We start from the raw sequence: 16,242 nt of genomic DNA on the forward strand, positions 1-16,242 counted from the left end.
TGTTCTGAATACGTTACATGCCTCCTCTATTAACCCTCCACATAGTGCTATGAAAGGAGCTCTGGTGGTTTAATGGTGACGCATAAGGCTGCTAACCGCCAAGTCAGCAATTTGAAACCATTCCGCAGAAGAAAGACTTGGCTTTCTAATCCCATAAAGAGTTAACAGCCGCGGAGACCATCAGGAGCACTTCTACCCTGTCGGTCGCTCTGGATTAGAATCGAAGGTCGTGAGTTTTTTGCTTTGGTCCCAAAATGTGCATGGAAATATATAAAATGGAATGGCCAAGAAACAAAAAAGAAGAGAAAGGAGAAGGGAACTAGCACTATCCAATATTAAAACTCATGATCAAATCCAAACTAATATAGGTGAGTGAAATGAGACTCAGAGTAGCCCTATTAAGACAGCATAGAACTGCTCCCACCGCGGTTCCACGGCTGTAATCCTCGTGGAAGCAGACTGCCATCTCTTTCTCCTGCCCCGAGGCTGCTGGGTTTAAAGCGCCAAACTACTTTTTTGGACTGCGCAGGCAGCAGGAGAGTACTCCTTGGTTGGTTGGATCTCCTTGATTTGCCCTAGGAAGTAAGGCTCACAGCAACCCTATAGAACAGACTAGAACTGCCCCGTGGGTTTCCAAGACTGCAAATCTTGCTTTAAGTGCCACTAAGTTGGTTCCAACTCAGAGCATGCCTGTGTACTACAGCACAAAACACTTCCTGGTCCTGTGCCATCCCAGCAATGCTCACGTTGAGCCCATTGTCGCAGCCACTGTGTCAGTCCATCTCCTGGAGGGCCTTCCTCTTTTTCACTGCCCCTCTCCTTTACCAAGTATGATTTTTTTCTCCAGGGACCGGACCTCCTGATAGCATGTCCAAAGTACGCGAGATGAAGTCTTGCCATCCTTGCCTCTAAGGAGCATTCTGGCTGTAGTTCTAACAAGACAGATTTGTTTGTTCTTTTGGCAGTTCATGGTACTTTCAATATTCTTTGTCAGCACCATAATCCAAATGTATCAATTCTTTGGTCTTTCTTATTCAATTCCAAAGTTCCAATTCCAAATTTCACCTGCACATGAGGTGATTGAAAATACCATGGCTTGGGGAAGGTACACCCCAGTCCTTAAAGTAACATCCTTGCTTTTCAACACTTTAAAGAGATCTTGTGCAGCAGATTTATCCCAGACAAATCTTTAAGGGAGTAGAATGTTTTGTCTTTCTCCCTTGGAGAAGCTGGTGGTTTTAAACTTCTGGCCTTTGGGTTAACAGTCCAAATTATAACTCATTTCACCACCCAGGCTCCTTCTAAGGCACAAAAGAAGCCTCAGATCTAATTTAACTTAAGGAGAACATTTATTCAGTGTTAAGCAGGAAAAGAAAGAAAAAGACCCTTCATCTGGATGAGAGAGACCATTAGCACGAGGTTGTAATGGCATCCAGGTTTGGCAGAGATTCGGAAACTTAAAGGGGTGGGCAAAGGAAACTATCACAAAGTATGATTGGCAGCAGATCAACACATCACAGTTACAGGTGGGACTATAGAAGCGGGAATGGGACCTTGATTGGAGCACATACATTATGTTAAGCAGAGGAGCTTACAAGATTGACTCAGGGCCCTCTTACTCTGGGACCCTAGCACCCTAAATTCCATGAAGGGAACCCCCTGACAAGGTCCCTACGGGTGATGCCACTTCTCCCAGGACCAACTTGACATATAACAGTGACCTGCTCTCTAATGCACGCTGCCAGAGAACAAGGTTATTCACGCTGCTAGTTAGTGGTCAGAAGAGATTCAGTGGAGGCTGAATTTACATGGGGATTCATAAATGAATGTTGGGCTTCCGCTGTAAACGATAGCCTTCTGTAAACTCAGTGCTCAGAAAGTTTACCTCTAATACCCTACCATCTCCCCAGGTACAAATATTACTGGAGACAATGTTTTTGAAGCACCAGACACAGTAAGAACAACAACAACAACAAACTAAATTCACTGCCATTGAGATGATGCTGACTCTTGGTGACCCCCTGTGGGTTTTCAATGTTATAACTTTATGAGAGTAGAACTCCCATCTTTCTCCTGTGGAGTGACTGGTGGTTTTGAACCGCTGACCATGTGGATCAAGCCCAACTTGTAACCACTATACCACCAGGGCTCTCAAGAACCAAATACGCTTCCCTTGTTTAGTAGCTCTCCCTTCCTCCTAGACCACAGCAGCACTGGGCTTTAGGCCGCAGAACAGTTTCTCCAGAAAGACATCCCTTCTTTAATTGGTCAGGGCCAACCTGGCCTCGGCAGTTCCAGGGACGGTGACTAACTTGTCCCGAGGTTTCAAATCATGAGAGTCATCTCAGTCCCCACTCCTGGGGAAAAGTGGATTACAGAATTCTCCTCCTTCCTCGGCACAGTGGTGACTCCCGCTGGTCTTCTTTACCAGGGTGAAGGTCACAAAGACTAGCCTATCCTACTTCTTCCTACTATCTAGGGGGAAAGAATTTGGCAGTTGTATTAAAATGGGCTTTGGGGCTAGGACTATAGGGAATTCAGACTCATAGTGCAATGCCTACATGTCTTTAAAGCCTACCCATTGGCATCATTACATGCTTGAAAGACTGCTGAGGCAAAGATGCAGCTGTTCACATTACACCATACCTTCCCAGAGGTCATCATGACCAACTGTGTGTGGGTTTTTTTCCTCCCAGAAACTCTCTGTGCCCATACAAGCCTCTCACTAATATAACCCCTCTTCCCAGGGCTCCCTTGTGAAATGTGCAAACAGGACCATGCTAAGAGCAGGGCCCGGCCAACTTTTCCTGTCAAGGATCAAATTGTCAACATTTTGAGCTTTGCGGGGTCATCTAGCTTCTGTCCCGACTACGCAATTCCGCTGTTGGAGGAAGAAGGCAGCCACAGACGTTTGTAATGGAGTAGGCATGACTGTGGTCCAACAGAATGGTGTGTCTGACACAGGCGGAAGGCTGGGATTGGCAGGCAGGCCTTTGTAGGCTGACCCCTGCTCTGAAGTTCTCCCACTTTCTCTTTCCACTTCAGCATTTTGAACAGTTTTCCCGGATCTGCCCGTGCAGCAGCTCCTGCAACTGCTGCATGGGCTGGATAATCTCTTTCACCGTTCCTCCACTGGCCATTGAGATCCGGACGCAGGTCTTGCTCCTAAAAACAGGTCGGCATCCATGGGGTGTTAGCTCCTTGCTCCGTGGGATGACTTCTTGGCATCAACTGCTGAGTGAAAGAGTAAGTATGAGCTTAACATTCTAGTAGATCTGACCACCGTTGCTCCTTTTAGAATTCAGATGGCTACCGGACTTTGTGCTTTTTCATTGCTTAATCTTATTCATGGTGAGTGTTTTCTGTTCTTTTCAAGGGAAAAAAATCCCAAAGACCAATAGAGGTAAGCAAGGAACGATTGCTACAGATATTTGATTCTTAAATAGTTTCCCACCATGAAGTCCATGTAAAAAACAAATCCTCTCTCACCAGGAGAACCCCCAGGAAGTGGTGGGTGCCACATGGTTACTTGTAACAGAATATGCTAAAAGAGCACAGTTTCAACCCTTGTAGTGTGACTGTGCTGATCAGATAGGAAAGAATTGCTACAAGAGCTGCAGCTTGGGCTCAGTGTTGTTGAAAATGAGTTTTGAATTTCCAATTTACATTCTCATTTTGGACCCTTACCCAGCTGGGCCATGCTTCAAGCGCCTTTACTGAGGAATGCACCAATTGCACTCCGTGCTGCTGAGATCACGACAGCCTTCGATGGGCACTGACTAGAGAGAGTGCCCTTATTTATTTCACAAACCAACCCTGTGACGATGGCATTATGAAAATGGACAAAGAATGGGTTAGTGATTATCAAGATTTTAAAAAATCAACTTTATTCCATTTTACAACTTCGGTGTGGCTTGTCTTAGTTTGCTAAGCAGCAAAAATGGAAATAAATGATTCGTTTGTGATTTCAGGCCAGGGAGCAGGAATGTGAACGAGGAACTTTGCCACAAACATAGCTATGAATGTAGGAGAACAGACAGGAGGCAAAGTCAAGGATATTTCTCAGACGTAAACAAACTCCTGGGGGAATGAGTGGCTGATCCAGGGGGACCAGGACCACAGTCTTGGGGGGCACCACGGTCAATTGGAATGTCATCATCGACAAAGACCGCGTTCCCCAGCCTGCTTGGGGGAGCAGTGGCTGAGGTCTCAAAAACTCCTGACAGCCATCTAAGATGTAACACTAGTCTCTCTCCACTCAGAGGAATGCAGAATGATGAAAGCCAAGAGATATGTGGACACAATGAGCCCAGTGGACAAAGAGGCCACACACACACCAGTCTCCACAAAGCTGAGACCAGAAGAACTCAATGGTGCCTGGATACCACTACCAACGACTCTGAAAAAGATCCCATTGGAAGGTCCTGGGTAAGGGACAAGGGAATAACAAGTGATCTAAAAATCATGGCAAGGAGGGCGTGGAATGCCTGGTAGGGTTTGGTCAAGTGCAAGGTAGCCGAGAGGAATTCCTGGGAGCCAAATGAAGGTTAAACATGATAGTGGGGCAGGAGGAAAGTAAAAGGAAATAGAGGAAAGAACTAGGAGGCAAAAGACATTTATAGAGGCCTAAATACAGGCACATACATATGTGAATATATATAATGATAGGGATATAGGTCTAGGCACAGATGTTTATATGTTAAGTGTTAAGGTAGCAGACGGACATTGGGCCTCTACTCAAGTCCTCCCTCAATGCAAGAACAATTCCATCTAATAACCTGGCATCCTGTGATGCTCACTTTCTTGACACGAACAACCACTGAAGATAAAATGGGTGCATAAGCAAATGTGATGAAGAAAGCAGATGGTGCCCAGATATTAGAAGATACAGCATCTGGGGTGTTAAAGACTTGAAGATATACAAGTTGCCATCTAGCTGGGAAGCAACAGAGCCCACATGGAAGAAGCACACCAGCCTGTGTGATCCCAAGGTGTAGACAGGATCAGCTACCAGGTATCAGAAGACCCAGAACAAACAATCATATGGATGCAAATGAGGGGGGCCAGAGTGGAGACCCAAAACCCATCTGTAGACAATTGGACATTTCCTCACAGAAGGGTCACAAGGGAGGGACGAGCCAGCCAGGGTGCAGTATAGCAGTATAGAACATTCCTCTAGTCTTTAATGCTTCCCCTCCCCACAGCCCCCCCGACTGTGGGGGCTTTACAAATCCGGCTAGATTGGAGCATGTACACTGGTACAGATAAGAGCTCTCGGCACACGGAGTCCAGGACAGATAAACCAACCCCTCGGGGACAGTAATAGGAGCACAATACAAAGAGGGTAGGAGGAAGGTAGGTGGAGAAAAGGGGAACCAACCAATTGCTGTGATCAACATATAATACTCCCACCCAACCCCCCCCACCCGCAGAGTGAAGAACAACAGAAACATGGGTGAGGGGAGACAGTGGATGGTGTAAGATATGAAAATAATAATAATTTATGATGTATCAAGGGTTCACGAGGGTGGGAAGGTGAGGGAGGGAGGGAAAAAAATGAGCTGATACCAAGAACTCAGGTAGAAAGGAAATGTTTTGAAAAGGATGATGGCAACATAGGTATAAATGTGCTTGACACAATGGATGTATGGATCGTTATAAGCGATGTAAGAACCCCAATAAAGTGATTTATTAAAATAAAATAAAAAGAAGGTCCTGGGTAGGGTGAGGGAAAAGTGTGGAACAAGACCCCAAATTATGAAACAGACCAGGCTTGCTGGTCAGATAGAGACAGCTGAGACCCCATCCTCAACCAAGACCTTAGTCACCCTCTGGGCTGGCGCTGGACTCACTCCTGTGGCAAAATAGTCAACTGTTCAAGACCAAAAGGACATTCACCCAATAACGAAGTCCAGAGCGTGAGGAACGCAGGAGGAACGGAAGACAGCGGGGTCAGAGAAGGTCCACTTAGGGAACTGCAATGGATGAGTCGAAAGAAAATGTATATGAACGATCGAATCTAAGACTGATGATCTGCTCTGTAAACCTTCATTTAATTCACAAGAAAAGTTTAAACCAAGAAACAAACCTTTTGAAAATTTAAATAACATCCTAATAATACATATACTAAGTATAACCAATAATGTGAATTTGCAATAAACAATGCCATGGAAACCTTTTTTTTTTTAAAGGAGGAGCTGAACTTTTGAGTCCCAGGGGAAGTAAGGCACCTCATCCTATCGTGCTGTCGTCGGTGGTCAGACTGCCCAGGGCTTGATGCCATTCTGACCATTACAGCAGATAACGGCATGAGAAGACATGATGTGTATAACCAGCACCCCACCTAGTTCCAGCACCCTGACGTTCCTTCATCAGACCTCCCCTTTCTAATTTATAGAAGAAGCACCTCACTTCCTGCCGAGAGGCTATTCGAGGAAGCATTCTTCTGTGGCCTTGTGTGTTTGATCCCACGACCGAAACTGTCTTTCCCCTTGGCAAAAGCTGGTGTTTGAGAACTTTGGCTTAACTCTGATGGTAGGCAGATTTTGCCTGACTTTTCTGGTGACACTATCACCATTTGTAAAATGGGAAAACTAAAGCTCTTTAGAAAAAAACAATTTTTATTGAGATAATTGTATATTTGCATGCAGTGATAGATAATATAGAGTGACTTCTCGCAGGCGTTCTCATATGATTTGCCCAGCCCTCACATCTGTACAATTAGCCCATCACACTCAAGGTTTCGGCATTGACCTGGTCCACACCTGATACCCCACCTTCATGAGTTGTTTGGAATTTTTCTCTTCCACGGAACAGGACTGCTTGCTACTCCTATTTTCTCACAGAAACATAAACAACTGTCTTACTTTCACTCAGGTTCCCATGGGTCTGTCTCCGGAATCTATGGTAGCCGGGGCCAGGGGACAAGCTGGACACCAGCTCAGCAGTCCTCAAAATCTTTGCCCCGATGGCAACCCACTCTCCTTGTTCTGTTGTGTCAGTTGGCTCCCCCAGGGTGAATTCCTTCTTGGTCTTTTGAGGAATGAAGTGTTAGCCTGCTAACTGCAAAGTCAGCATTTCAAAACCACTGCTCTCCGGAGGGGAGAGATGAGGCTTTCCACTCCTGTGAAGAGTGACGGTAAAAAAATAGAATAAATACATGAAGAGTGACAGTCTTGGACACCCACAGGAGCAGTTCCACTCTGCCCTATAGGGTCCTAGCGACTCAGAAACGAGTCGATGGCGGGGAGGTTTTTATCTTTTTCTTTCCTGGAGTGAGCGAGTGTGGCCCCTCGCAGGGCAGATCCATTGTGCCCACTGGATCGTCCAGGCCAGGGGTCCTCAAACTTTTTAAACAGGGGACCAGTTCACTGTCCCTCAGACCCATTGGAGGGCTGGACTATAGTTTTAAACATAACTACGAATGAATTCCAATGCACACTGCACATATCTTATTTTGAAGTAAAAAAACAAACTGGGCAAAAACACCCAGCAGCTGGATAAATGTCCTCGGCGGGCCGCATGTGGCCTGCGGGCCATAGTTTGAGGACGCCTGGCACAGGCGGTGCTGGTCTGTATGTACAGTATCACAACCATGGGAAAGCTTTAGCACACGTGAACAGGAAAAGGAAGCACACGGAACTCCACACAAGCAGAGGCCACGTGGATTCATCTGTACCTCAGTGCTGTGGTGAAATGAAATTGCTTAGGGCTCTTCTCACCATGCTCCATGACGCCCATCGAATGACTGGCTAAAACCAAACTCACTGCCTTAACGTTGATTCCGACTCACGGACATCTTACAAGCCACGGTAGAACTGGCCCGGTCTTTATGGGAGTAGAAAGCTTAGTCTTTCTCCCATGGAGCGGCTGGTGTTTTTGAACCGCTGACTTTGTGGCTAGCAACCCCACACATTTACCACTACGTCAACCGGGTGTGTGGAACACTGTCAGGGGAGTGGTCAGTTTTGCCATTCAGCTGTGTGTAAGACAACCATCTCAGAAGCAGAGCGAACCCTGGGACCATCAAGAAAGAACAGCCAGCAGCAGCCGGGTGAGGGTGAGCTCCGTGTCTGCAGCAGTAGACTCACCAGAGGCTGCAACAGCGGGACCAGGAGACAAGGAGGCTGAGCAGCTCGGCCTCAGTCTTGTTTCTGGGGCCACTTGCACCCAGCCTGTGGACCAAAGACTATATTCTGAACGTTTCCTGATGCTGGTTTGTGGTCCCCTATTAACTTCCCTAACAAACCACTGTAAGTTGTCTTTCTGTGAGTTCTGGGTGGCCATTACAAAGAATTCCGGCACCCAGCAGAGAGGCAGAATGTTCTGGAGGACTGGGTGGTATCGAAGAAGGGAATAAGGAGGATGGAGGTGGAGGCCTGACTTCCATCTTGTGGTAATGGGCCTCCAGTCGCTGTACAGTTGTCTTCTCCACGCCTGTGCAGCCAGGTCAGACGTGGCCTCTGCCATTTCCTCACATGCTCAGGACCCAGTGGGGCGTGGCACACACTGGCGGCTCATTTGAGATTGGTTGAATAAAGGAATATAAAACGAAAATGTATCTGTTGTTAGTGGGAACATGGGTCGGCTTGAACATTCCTCCTGTAACACTACGCTGTTTCACAGCGGAGTCCCTCTGTGGGATGGACAATTGCTGTGCTCAGCTGCTAATGAAGGACTTGGCCTTCTGAAGTCAGCCACGGAAACGCCTGTGGGGCAGTTCCACCTGACACTTGGGGGGATGGAGGGCACTGAATCAAATCCCTGACAATTCTTAGAATAAGAATGAAGAACTCTGTTCTTGAGTCATCTCTTGTCTGCTTGATAGGTACCTCGGAGGCAGTGGTTCTCAACCTCCCAATGTGACAGTTTTAACACAGTGCCTCATGTGGTGGTGACCCCCACCAGCCATAACATTATTTTTGTTGCTACTTCATCACTGTCATTGTGCTACTGCTATGAATCGGGCGACCCCTGTGAAAAGGTTGTTCAACACCCCCCCCAGAGGGGTCCCGACCCCCAGGTTGAGAACCACTGCTAAGGTCTCTAGAAGGCACCTCATTCCATCATGTCCCAAAGGAGTATCAGTTTTAGCTCCAAACCCACTTCTTTCAGTCTTCACTTGATCAATAAGTGGTTCATTAGGTATTGCCTGGAGTTATCAAACTCCAAGTCAGTTTGGGAGTTATTCGTAAGTGTTTTCCTTTCCTCCACCCCTGCCTTCAACTCCTCAGAAGGCCCATTGGCATTACCTCATGAATGCATTGTTCTCTCTCTGTCTGCTGCATTTGCCTTTATTTTCTACCAAGAATTCTGCAATATCCTAGCAGGTTTTCCCAACATCAGTAATTTTGCAATTTTAACAGTTTTAATGTTATATAATTCACAAATCATGCAATAGTTTAAGCATATTAAAAAGGGTTGTGCAATCATCACTACGATCAATTTTAGAACTTTTTCTTTTTTTTGTACTCACCATTATCTCCCCATCCCCCCTAATCTCCCCGCCCATAACCTTAAGAAACTATTAATCAAGTTACTGTCTTTATCAATTTACCTATCCTGGATTTCACATCCAGAAGAACACACAAAATGCTTAAAACCCAAAAATAACAAAACAAGGACAAACCTCAATCAAAAAAGAAAGTAGAAAATAAAACCTAGAGCGAATTTAAAATGAATCAAAAGGGAGCCTAACAGTGTTAAACTCTTAACCAAACTACATCTGCCTTAGTCTACTCTCCAGTGCAGTCTGGCTGATAACAAGGCCACTCATACCTCAGGTCTGTAATGGGAGGCTTCATCTACACGGGGACACTGCAAACAGATTTGGGGCTTTCAGTGCCTTGTGCACACTGGGTGCTCAGAATTTAAGCTCAAATACCATTCCCTCCTCCGGTCCCTGGATTTTAGTATTTACAATACTCGGATCACAGGCTACTTCTATGTGGACTCAGCTGACACCTCACTTAGTTGGTTGTGATTTACTTTGTTCTACAAATCATCCTCTAAGCACTTGGGACACATCAACAGGAAAAACAGCACCCTCCCCCCAAATCTGTCTACATGCTTGCGAGGGCAGACAGACAAACATTCCCTTTATACAGTACCTTAGGTGGGAAGCACAGTCTTCTCTTCTGGGAACCACCACACTAGGACTGCGTGGGCATGTAGTGCTGCTCACCAGTATGTTTGCCAGAGGCTTGTGTTAGGAGGCGCTGAGCCCCAACACCTGGGGGAACCTAGGCTCTGTCCGCAGCCAGACCGGACCCCTTGCCCCAGGGAGGATGCCCTTGTCTAAAAGAGCTCTGATTAGGCATCAGGCCCTCGGTGATCCCTGCCATTCATAGCTTGGGGTACATACAGGGCAACCCGCCACACCAGCCCCTGCCGGTCTCTGCAGACCAAGCCCAGCTGCTTGGGCGAGTCGGAGGGGGAGGACAGTGGGGCTGGGGGTGTGCAAGAGCAGGGAGCGGGGGCGCAAGGGGCGGGGGCAGGGGCAGGGGCAAGGGCAAGGGCAGGAGCACGGAGGCCAGCGGGACCTGTCTCAAGTTCACCACTCTCTCAAGTCCAATGGTAACCTCAACAAACCTGACCGCTCTGGCCACTGCTAACTGGACCTCCATCTGCTTCCACCTCCACCATGGGCACCTCTGATAAACCTGTGAGCCAGCCCTGCCCCTGCCACTCTTTCTGGGATCAGGGCCCCTTGGGACCCCCTCACTGTCCCAAGGAAAACTTGACCCACTGGCTACTCTCTGGGCGTGAGGCTGCCGCGGAGGGGCCCCTCGCACTCTCGGGAGGGAACCAACCCCAGCTCCAACTACCACCCTCGCCAGCCACCCTCCCCTCCCCCGTCGCTGTCTCTCCTGTGCACAGGAGCACCAAGAGTGACCCTTCCCCTCCCACCTCCGCTCCTTTGGCCCCAGCCCCGAAGCCCCTGTGTCCCCTGTCTCGTGGGTGTGGGCTGTGCAGGCAGGGGCAGATGGGAGCCCCAGGAGTGGAGTTGTAGAGGCGGCGGCAGCATCGGAACACGTAGCTAGGGAGGTGACCAGGGCACGCAGGCAGGCGGGCAGCCTTGGCGAGGCGCAGGCAGTGTGCTGGTTGTGTCCCGTGGTCGGGGCGGCCCGTGGGAGCGCAGGAGGGCGGGTAGCAGTGGCAGGCTTAGGGCGAGCAGGAGGCTGCAGGCATCTATGGCCAAACCACCCTGAAGGCGGCCGACCTCGTCAAATAGGAACATCTGTGACATATGGTACTTCTGGGCGGAATCACTTCATCAACAGCACATGACTCCAACACTCTTTCTCCCTCACAGCCATCGACAGGACAAAGGCCGTTAATATGGCTGTGTGATGCTGCATCATCACATGCAGCACAGCTGCCTGGTGGTGGAGCACACCAGTGGTGTGAGAAATCAACTCTGGTTTTTGAAGTCACTGAGATTGTAGACTGTTGGACATTGTGGGGTACCAGCCTCCACAGTTGAACAGGTAGAAGAGGCGGTTGTGTAATTGAGGGGTAAAATTAGAGATGTCAGACAAAATAAAGCATGCAAGTGCTCACCTTCGGGACCACCATGACTTCAAGAGCCTGATCCGCAGAGAACAGATCTATTTCCCACCAATATACACTTATATATACTCTAGGGGCGTGCCAGTCCCCCTAATGACAGGCAACCACATGTGTAATAGGAAGGGTTGTACAATAGGCATACTGTGACAGGAAGGCACACAGGTAACAAGGTAGGTGGGCTCTAGAGTCGAGATGGCAGCCTAACCTTGGTCCTCCCTGAGTTGGCTGGACCTCATGTATCTTTGGGCTCTCCTTCAGGGGAACAATCTATTATCCTTTTCAGAAGGGAGTGGGACAAAAAATCGGGCCTGATTGCCTTAGATGGCTGACAACCTTCAGGCAGTTGACCTCCAAGTATAGTCAGCGACCATGTGTTTGCAAACAGCACCTTAGGTTTGGCATTTATTATGGGGGGAAGACAACCTGAGGAATACCTTTTCTGTTTCCCTCAGGACATAACCTAACTTAGCAGACCGTCAAGTTTGACTTTGTCTTGCTCGTCACAGTATTTCCTGAAACTTTTAGCTTTACTACACTGGGTAGTTTTTATCCAGCATCATGGATAAAGCTGCTTTCCACCTGGGCCAAGCGTCTCCTTGTGTTATACATCTTAGATTCGACAGAGTGGCAGTGTTCTCTAGAGGCACGTGTAGGAGAAAAATGGCCCACAGGTACCACTTCAGAAATCTGCATTAGTTTGGTAGATGACCTCTATGTGTGAATCTATGATCTCAATTAAAAACAAAAATCAAAATGCTTACTACATGCATTACTACCTGTAAAATGTGTCTTGTTGAGGGAATTTAGATTAGTAACGGACCCAAGGTTACAGGGCTAAAAAGACAGGCTGAGAGTTACACTCAGGTCTGTGCAGCAACAAGGCTCAGACGCAATGGCTCAGCTCCTCTAAGTTGGTAACCCCCAAGGTACATGAGTGACTTAGGGTCCAAGGGGTTAGTTAAAAAAATAACTCTGTCACTTTAAAGGGTTTGGTTTGTGCTTGCTGTGAATATGGTTTAAATAAAATAAATAAAAATGCTTTTGCTCTAGTGGAAGGTGTCAGAAACTAGGTAATAGAGGTGTTCTCAAGGCCACTGAAGGTGCCCTGGTGGCACAATGGTTAAGTGCTCGGCTGCTAACCAAATACCGACCTGGCAAAGCTCTAAGGGGAGAAAAGACCTAGCAATTTGCTCCCAGAAAGATGACAGCCTAGGAAACTATGGGGGCAGTTCTACTCTGTCACACATGGTCACTTTGGTGGCACTGTGGATTCGAACACACCAGTTGCTCCGAGGAGAAAGATGAGGCTCTCTGCTCCCGGAAAGGTTGACGGCCTCAGAGAACCTATGTAGGGGTCACTATGGGTCAGAATCAAACGATGGCAGGGGGATGGGAACGAGTCAGAATCAACTAGACTGTCTCCAACAACAACATTATGACTACAGGAAGTAAAAGATTTCATTCTTAGGTTCCTAGAAATAAGCAGTCAGTTTTAGCCTAATAATTCTGAAAGGGATCCACGCCTGCCTGTCAGTGTCAGGCTTCTGTTGAAACGAAAAATACCTTAAGCAGGATTTCAGCAAAATAATTTTATTTTCTAACACGTGGACGTATACATACCCACACACATCCAATATGTGCAAATCTTGCACATCTATGAACGACTACCATATTTTCCAAATTACAACCATTGTGATATGTAATGTGCATGTCCTGTTATGTAGCTGAAATATTAAAAACGCTTAGACATTCTGAGTATATGCGATTGCTCAAAAAATTTTGGTTCAATTAGGTCTACACATTGGAAGCTTTGAAAAGCTACTACTTTTGCATCCAGATGAAGAGAGGGCAGCGCTGTCCACTAGCATTCCGTGTTCCAGAGAAATGCCATCAGTTTTTCTGGTGATGGTACCATTTGTTCACTGCATTCGGAGAAAAGAAAAACACATGAAAACTCCTGACATGGGAATCAAAAAGGATCCCCAACATCTCACAATGAAACAAGGGGCGCAAATATACTTGTTTGAATGGATCTTCTGTGGATTCCTTGATACAGACAAACAGGTGCGGAGACTGGCCCACGTGGGTCCCTCAACAGTGTCCACAGGCCCCATGAGCACTGAGAACACATAGCTGGCCAGTCTGGAAATGGCTGTGGCATTTGGGAGTGGCGATGAACGGGCTAGGCAGCACCTCACCTTTCCTCTCACAGATACATGTGTCTGGTATGGAGGTGTACACACATACACACTCCCCCCATGTTCATGATCTTAAGGTCAGTCTACTGAAATAGAGATCTTACCATCTGCTGGTATTGTGCAGCCAGATTCACAAGGTGGTGGTAACTAAAATAAAATAGAAAGAGGAGTTAGTCTAGTCCCAGAGAAAAATAAGCTACAAAGTAGACCGACACAAACACTTAACAATCTGAACAGAAGAACACTATCCCAAACTTTAGTCTTATTCATCTCAGTCTTAAGTGATAGTGTTCACATATAAATAAACAAATCTAAATACGTGGGGTCTCATTGCTAAATAGTCCTTTTTTCTTCTATCTGATGAGCAAGGTAACGAAAAAAACATCAGACTTCACTTCCTTTTGCTTTTTATTGAATATTGCAAACTTAAAATCATGTCTTTTGGTTAATCCAAATCAGACCATTAAACATCATATAAAAATATTTCTGTGATGAATAATTTACTGTCTCACGAGAAGACTTGGCCTAGTATTATAAACCACATTTACATGGTACTGAAAATTAGATAAATTCTCCAGTCTCCGTGATAACCAGGGACTGGTCAATTGGTTCGTTTGTGGGAATTGGCTTATGAAAGGCACATGACAGGTGGGTTGTTCGATACGCTCTGGGACCCTGTTGCCTTGTACAAGTCCCGCTACTCTGCCCTCTGAGGAAGGAGACGGGCGAGAACCCCCCTCAGCTTCTTTCCTCAAACGCTGACTTGTAGGTGTGCATGGCAAGCTTCACCGCCTATGCACACGGGAGGCACTAAAATATTTGCTGAAAGAAATAATTCTCTCTGTGCTTAGTACAGTTTTTAGTCACCAGGTGTTTTGGGGAAAGGAAGCGTTTACATACAGCATCCACAATGGCTTTGGCAGCACCAGGGTCACACTTGAAGGGGCTCTCCGACACGGTTGTATTCATGCTGTTAAATAAAACGAGATAGACAGGAGCCATGGTAACAGAAAATCCTCTTTTCCAAGCCAGAATATAGGCAGATGACATTCAGGTTTGGTTTAGTTGAGAGCTTTCTCATTCCCACCTGCATTAAACACTCTCCTTATTTACTCAGACAAGAACAGCTCTTCCTATAGCCAGCGTTCCTATATCTTAATTAAACTTCTATCTTATTAAGGTCAGATTTACGACCCTGAGCTTAAATGTGCAGTCATTCTCACTGAAACACATGGTTCGGTTCATATCTCAGTCGAGGAGCTCTGATGGGTGGTGGGTGATGCGATGGACTACTAACCACAAGGCCACCGGTTTGAACCCATTAGCCGCTCTGCGAGAGGAGGAGGAGTCTGCTCCTGTAAACACTGACCCCTAGGAAGTCCTAGGTAGCAGTCCTACTCTGTCCTATAGGGTCACGAGGAGCTGGCATCATCCAGTGGCAGGGAGTGTGGTTTCTGGCTGGACACCCCAGTTAGGTGCCTAGAGCATAGGAACTGCTCAGTGCACATTCTGCTCTCTTCAGTGGTGGTCAGTTCCGTGCGCAGGGTAGACAGTGGTTTACTTGCAAGGCATCCTGTCTCCTTACACCAGCCCTGGCATTCTACCTCATTCTCATCCCCTGCATCCCTTCCTTCCCCAGTCAGCGCCACAGAGCTGATCTCACCTGTTCCTTTACAGTTTTGGTTGTATGCATTCGGAGAAGGTGTAATGGATACTTCTCAGTTGTTTGGGTCAGGATTTTATCTTTCTACTGACTTGACCACTGAGTGACAAGCCTAGCGATCCCTGTTCTAAGTGGATGGACTGGTCTAGGATCTTCTGGTCAGCTGTGTATTAACCAGGCACAGAAGAGCACTCACCAACTGATTCCTTTTCCATCTGTTTTCTTAGTCACCAGTGCTTTCCAATGGTCATGGGTGCTTTTAATAATATCCACGGCAAAATCCTACAATTTGACAAAGTAAGCATTACAATGATTGAAAAGTGTTCTTTCCCCGTTATTAACACTTCCCCAAATTTGGTATTTTGAGCCTTTTGAATTACTTTCTTGGGAAAAATAAATGAACAAACTTCTTGAGATTATTATTATTCTATAGATTATATATGCTTTAGATGGTAATAGTATAGGTAAAGCCTGAATACAATTAGGCCTAAATCTACAGATGTGAAGGACATTTATTACCTTATCTTTAAATTCTGCATTGAAAGCAAACTCGTTTTCTGGTTTTCCATCAGGAACCTTGTACCTTCTGAACCAGTCCACAGTAGCTTCTAGATATCCGGGCTTCAGACGTTTGACATCATTAATATCTGAGAATAAGCAGATTGCAAGTTGTATTCAAAATATCGAGTAAGCTGTGGGACAGCTTACTTACTGGCAATGGCTCACACCTGCTGGAGCTGACGTCCTAGCTGCAGAGAGAACATATACTCCCTTTAAAAGGAAATCGTCTCGTACCTTAGAATAAAACCA

At 46.6% G+C, this 16,242-nt stretch overlaps 1 protein-coding gene across 1 annotated transcript in view; it reads right to left on the bottom strand.

Moving 5' to 3' along the window:
* Positions 1-13,145: 13,145 nt before the first annotated feature.
* The window catches only part of PPA1 (inorganic pyrophosphatase 1), a 30,664-nt gene continuing 27,567 nt past the window's right edge, over positions 13,146-16,242 (bottom strand). Inside the window, exons 7-11 of the mRNA XM_045291684.1 lie at positions 15,952-16,079; positions 15,629-15,714; positions 14,670-14,739; positions 13,874-13,916; positions 13,146-13,493 (exon numbers count right to left, since the gene is read on the bottom strand). Coding sequence (XP_045147619.1) covers positions 13,462-13,493; positions 13,874-13,916; positions 14,670-14,739; positions 15,629-15,714; positions 15,952-16,079 — 359 coding nt within the window. The 3' untranslated portion in view covers positions 13,146-13,461. The remainder of the gene's footprint in view (positions 13,494-13,873; positions 13,917-14,669; positions 14,740-15,628; positions 15,715-15,951; positions 16,080-16,242) is intronic.

The sequence above is a fragment of the Echinops telfairi genome, unplaced genomic scaffold (assembly GCF_000313985.2).
Source record: "Echinops telfairi isolate 266 unplaced genomic scaffold, ASM31398v2 ScPeMD7_70;HRSCAF=299, whole genome shotgun sequence".
Taxonomy (NCBI): domain Eukaryota; kingdom Metazoa; phylum Chordata; class Mammalia; order Afrosoricida; family Tenrecidae; genus Echinops; species Echinops telfairi.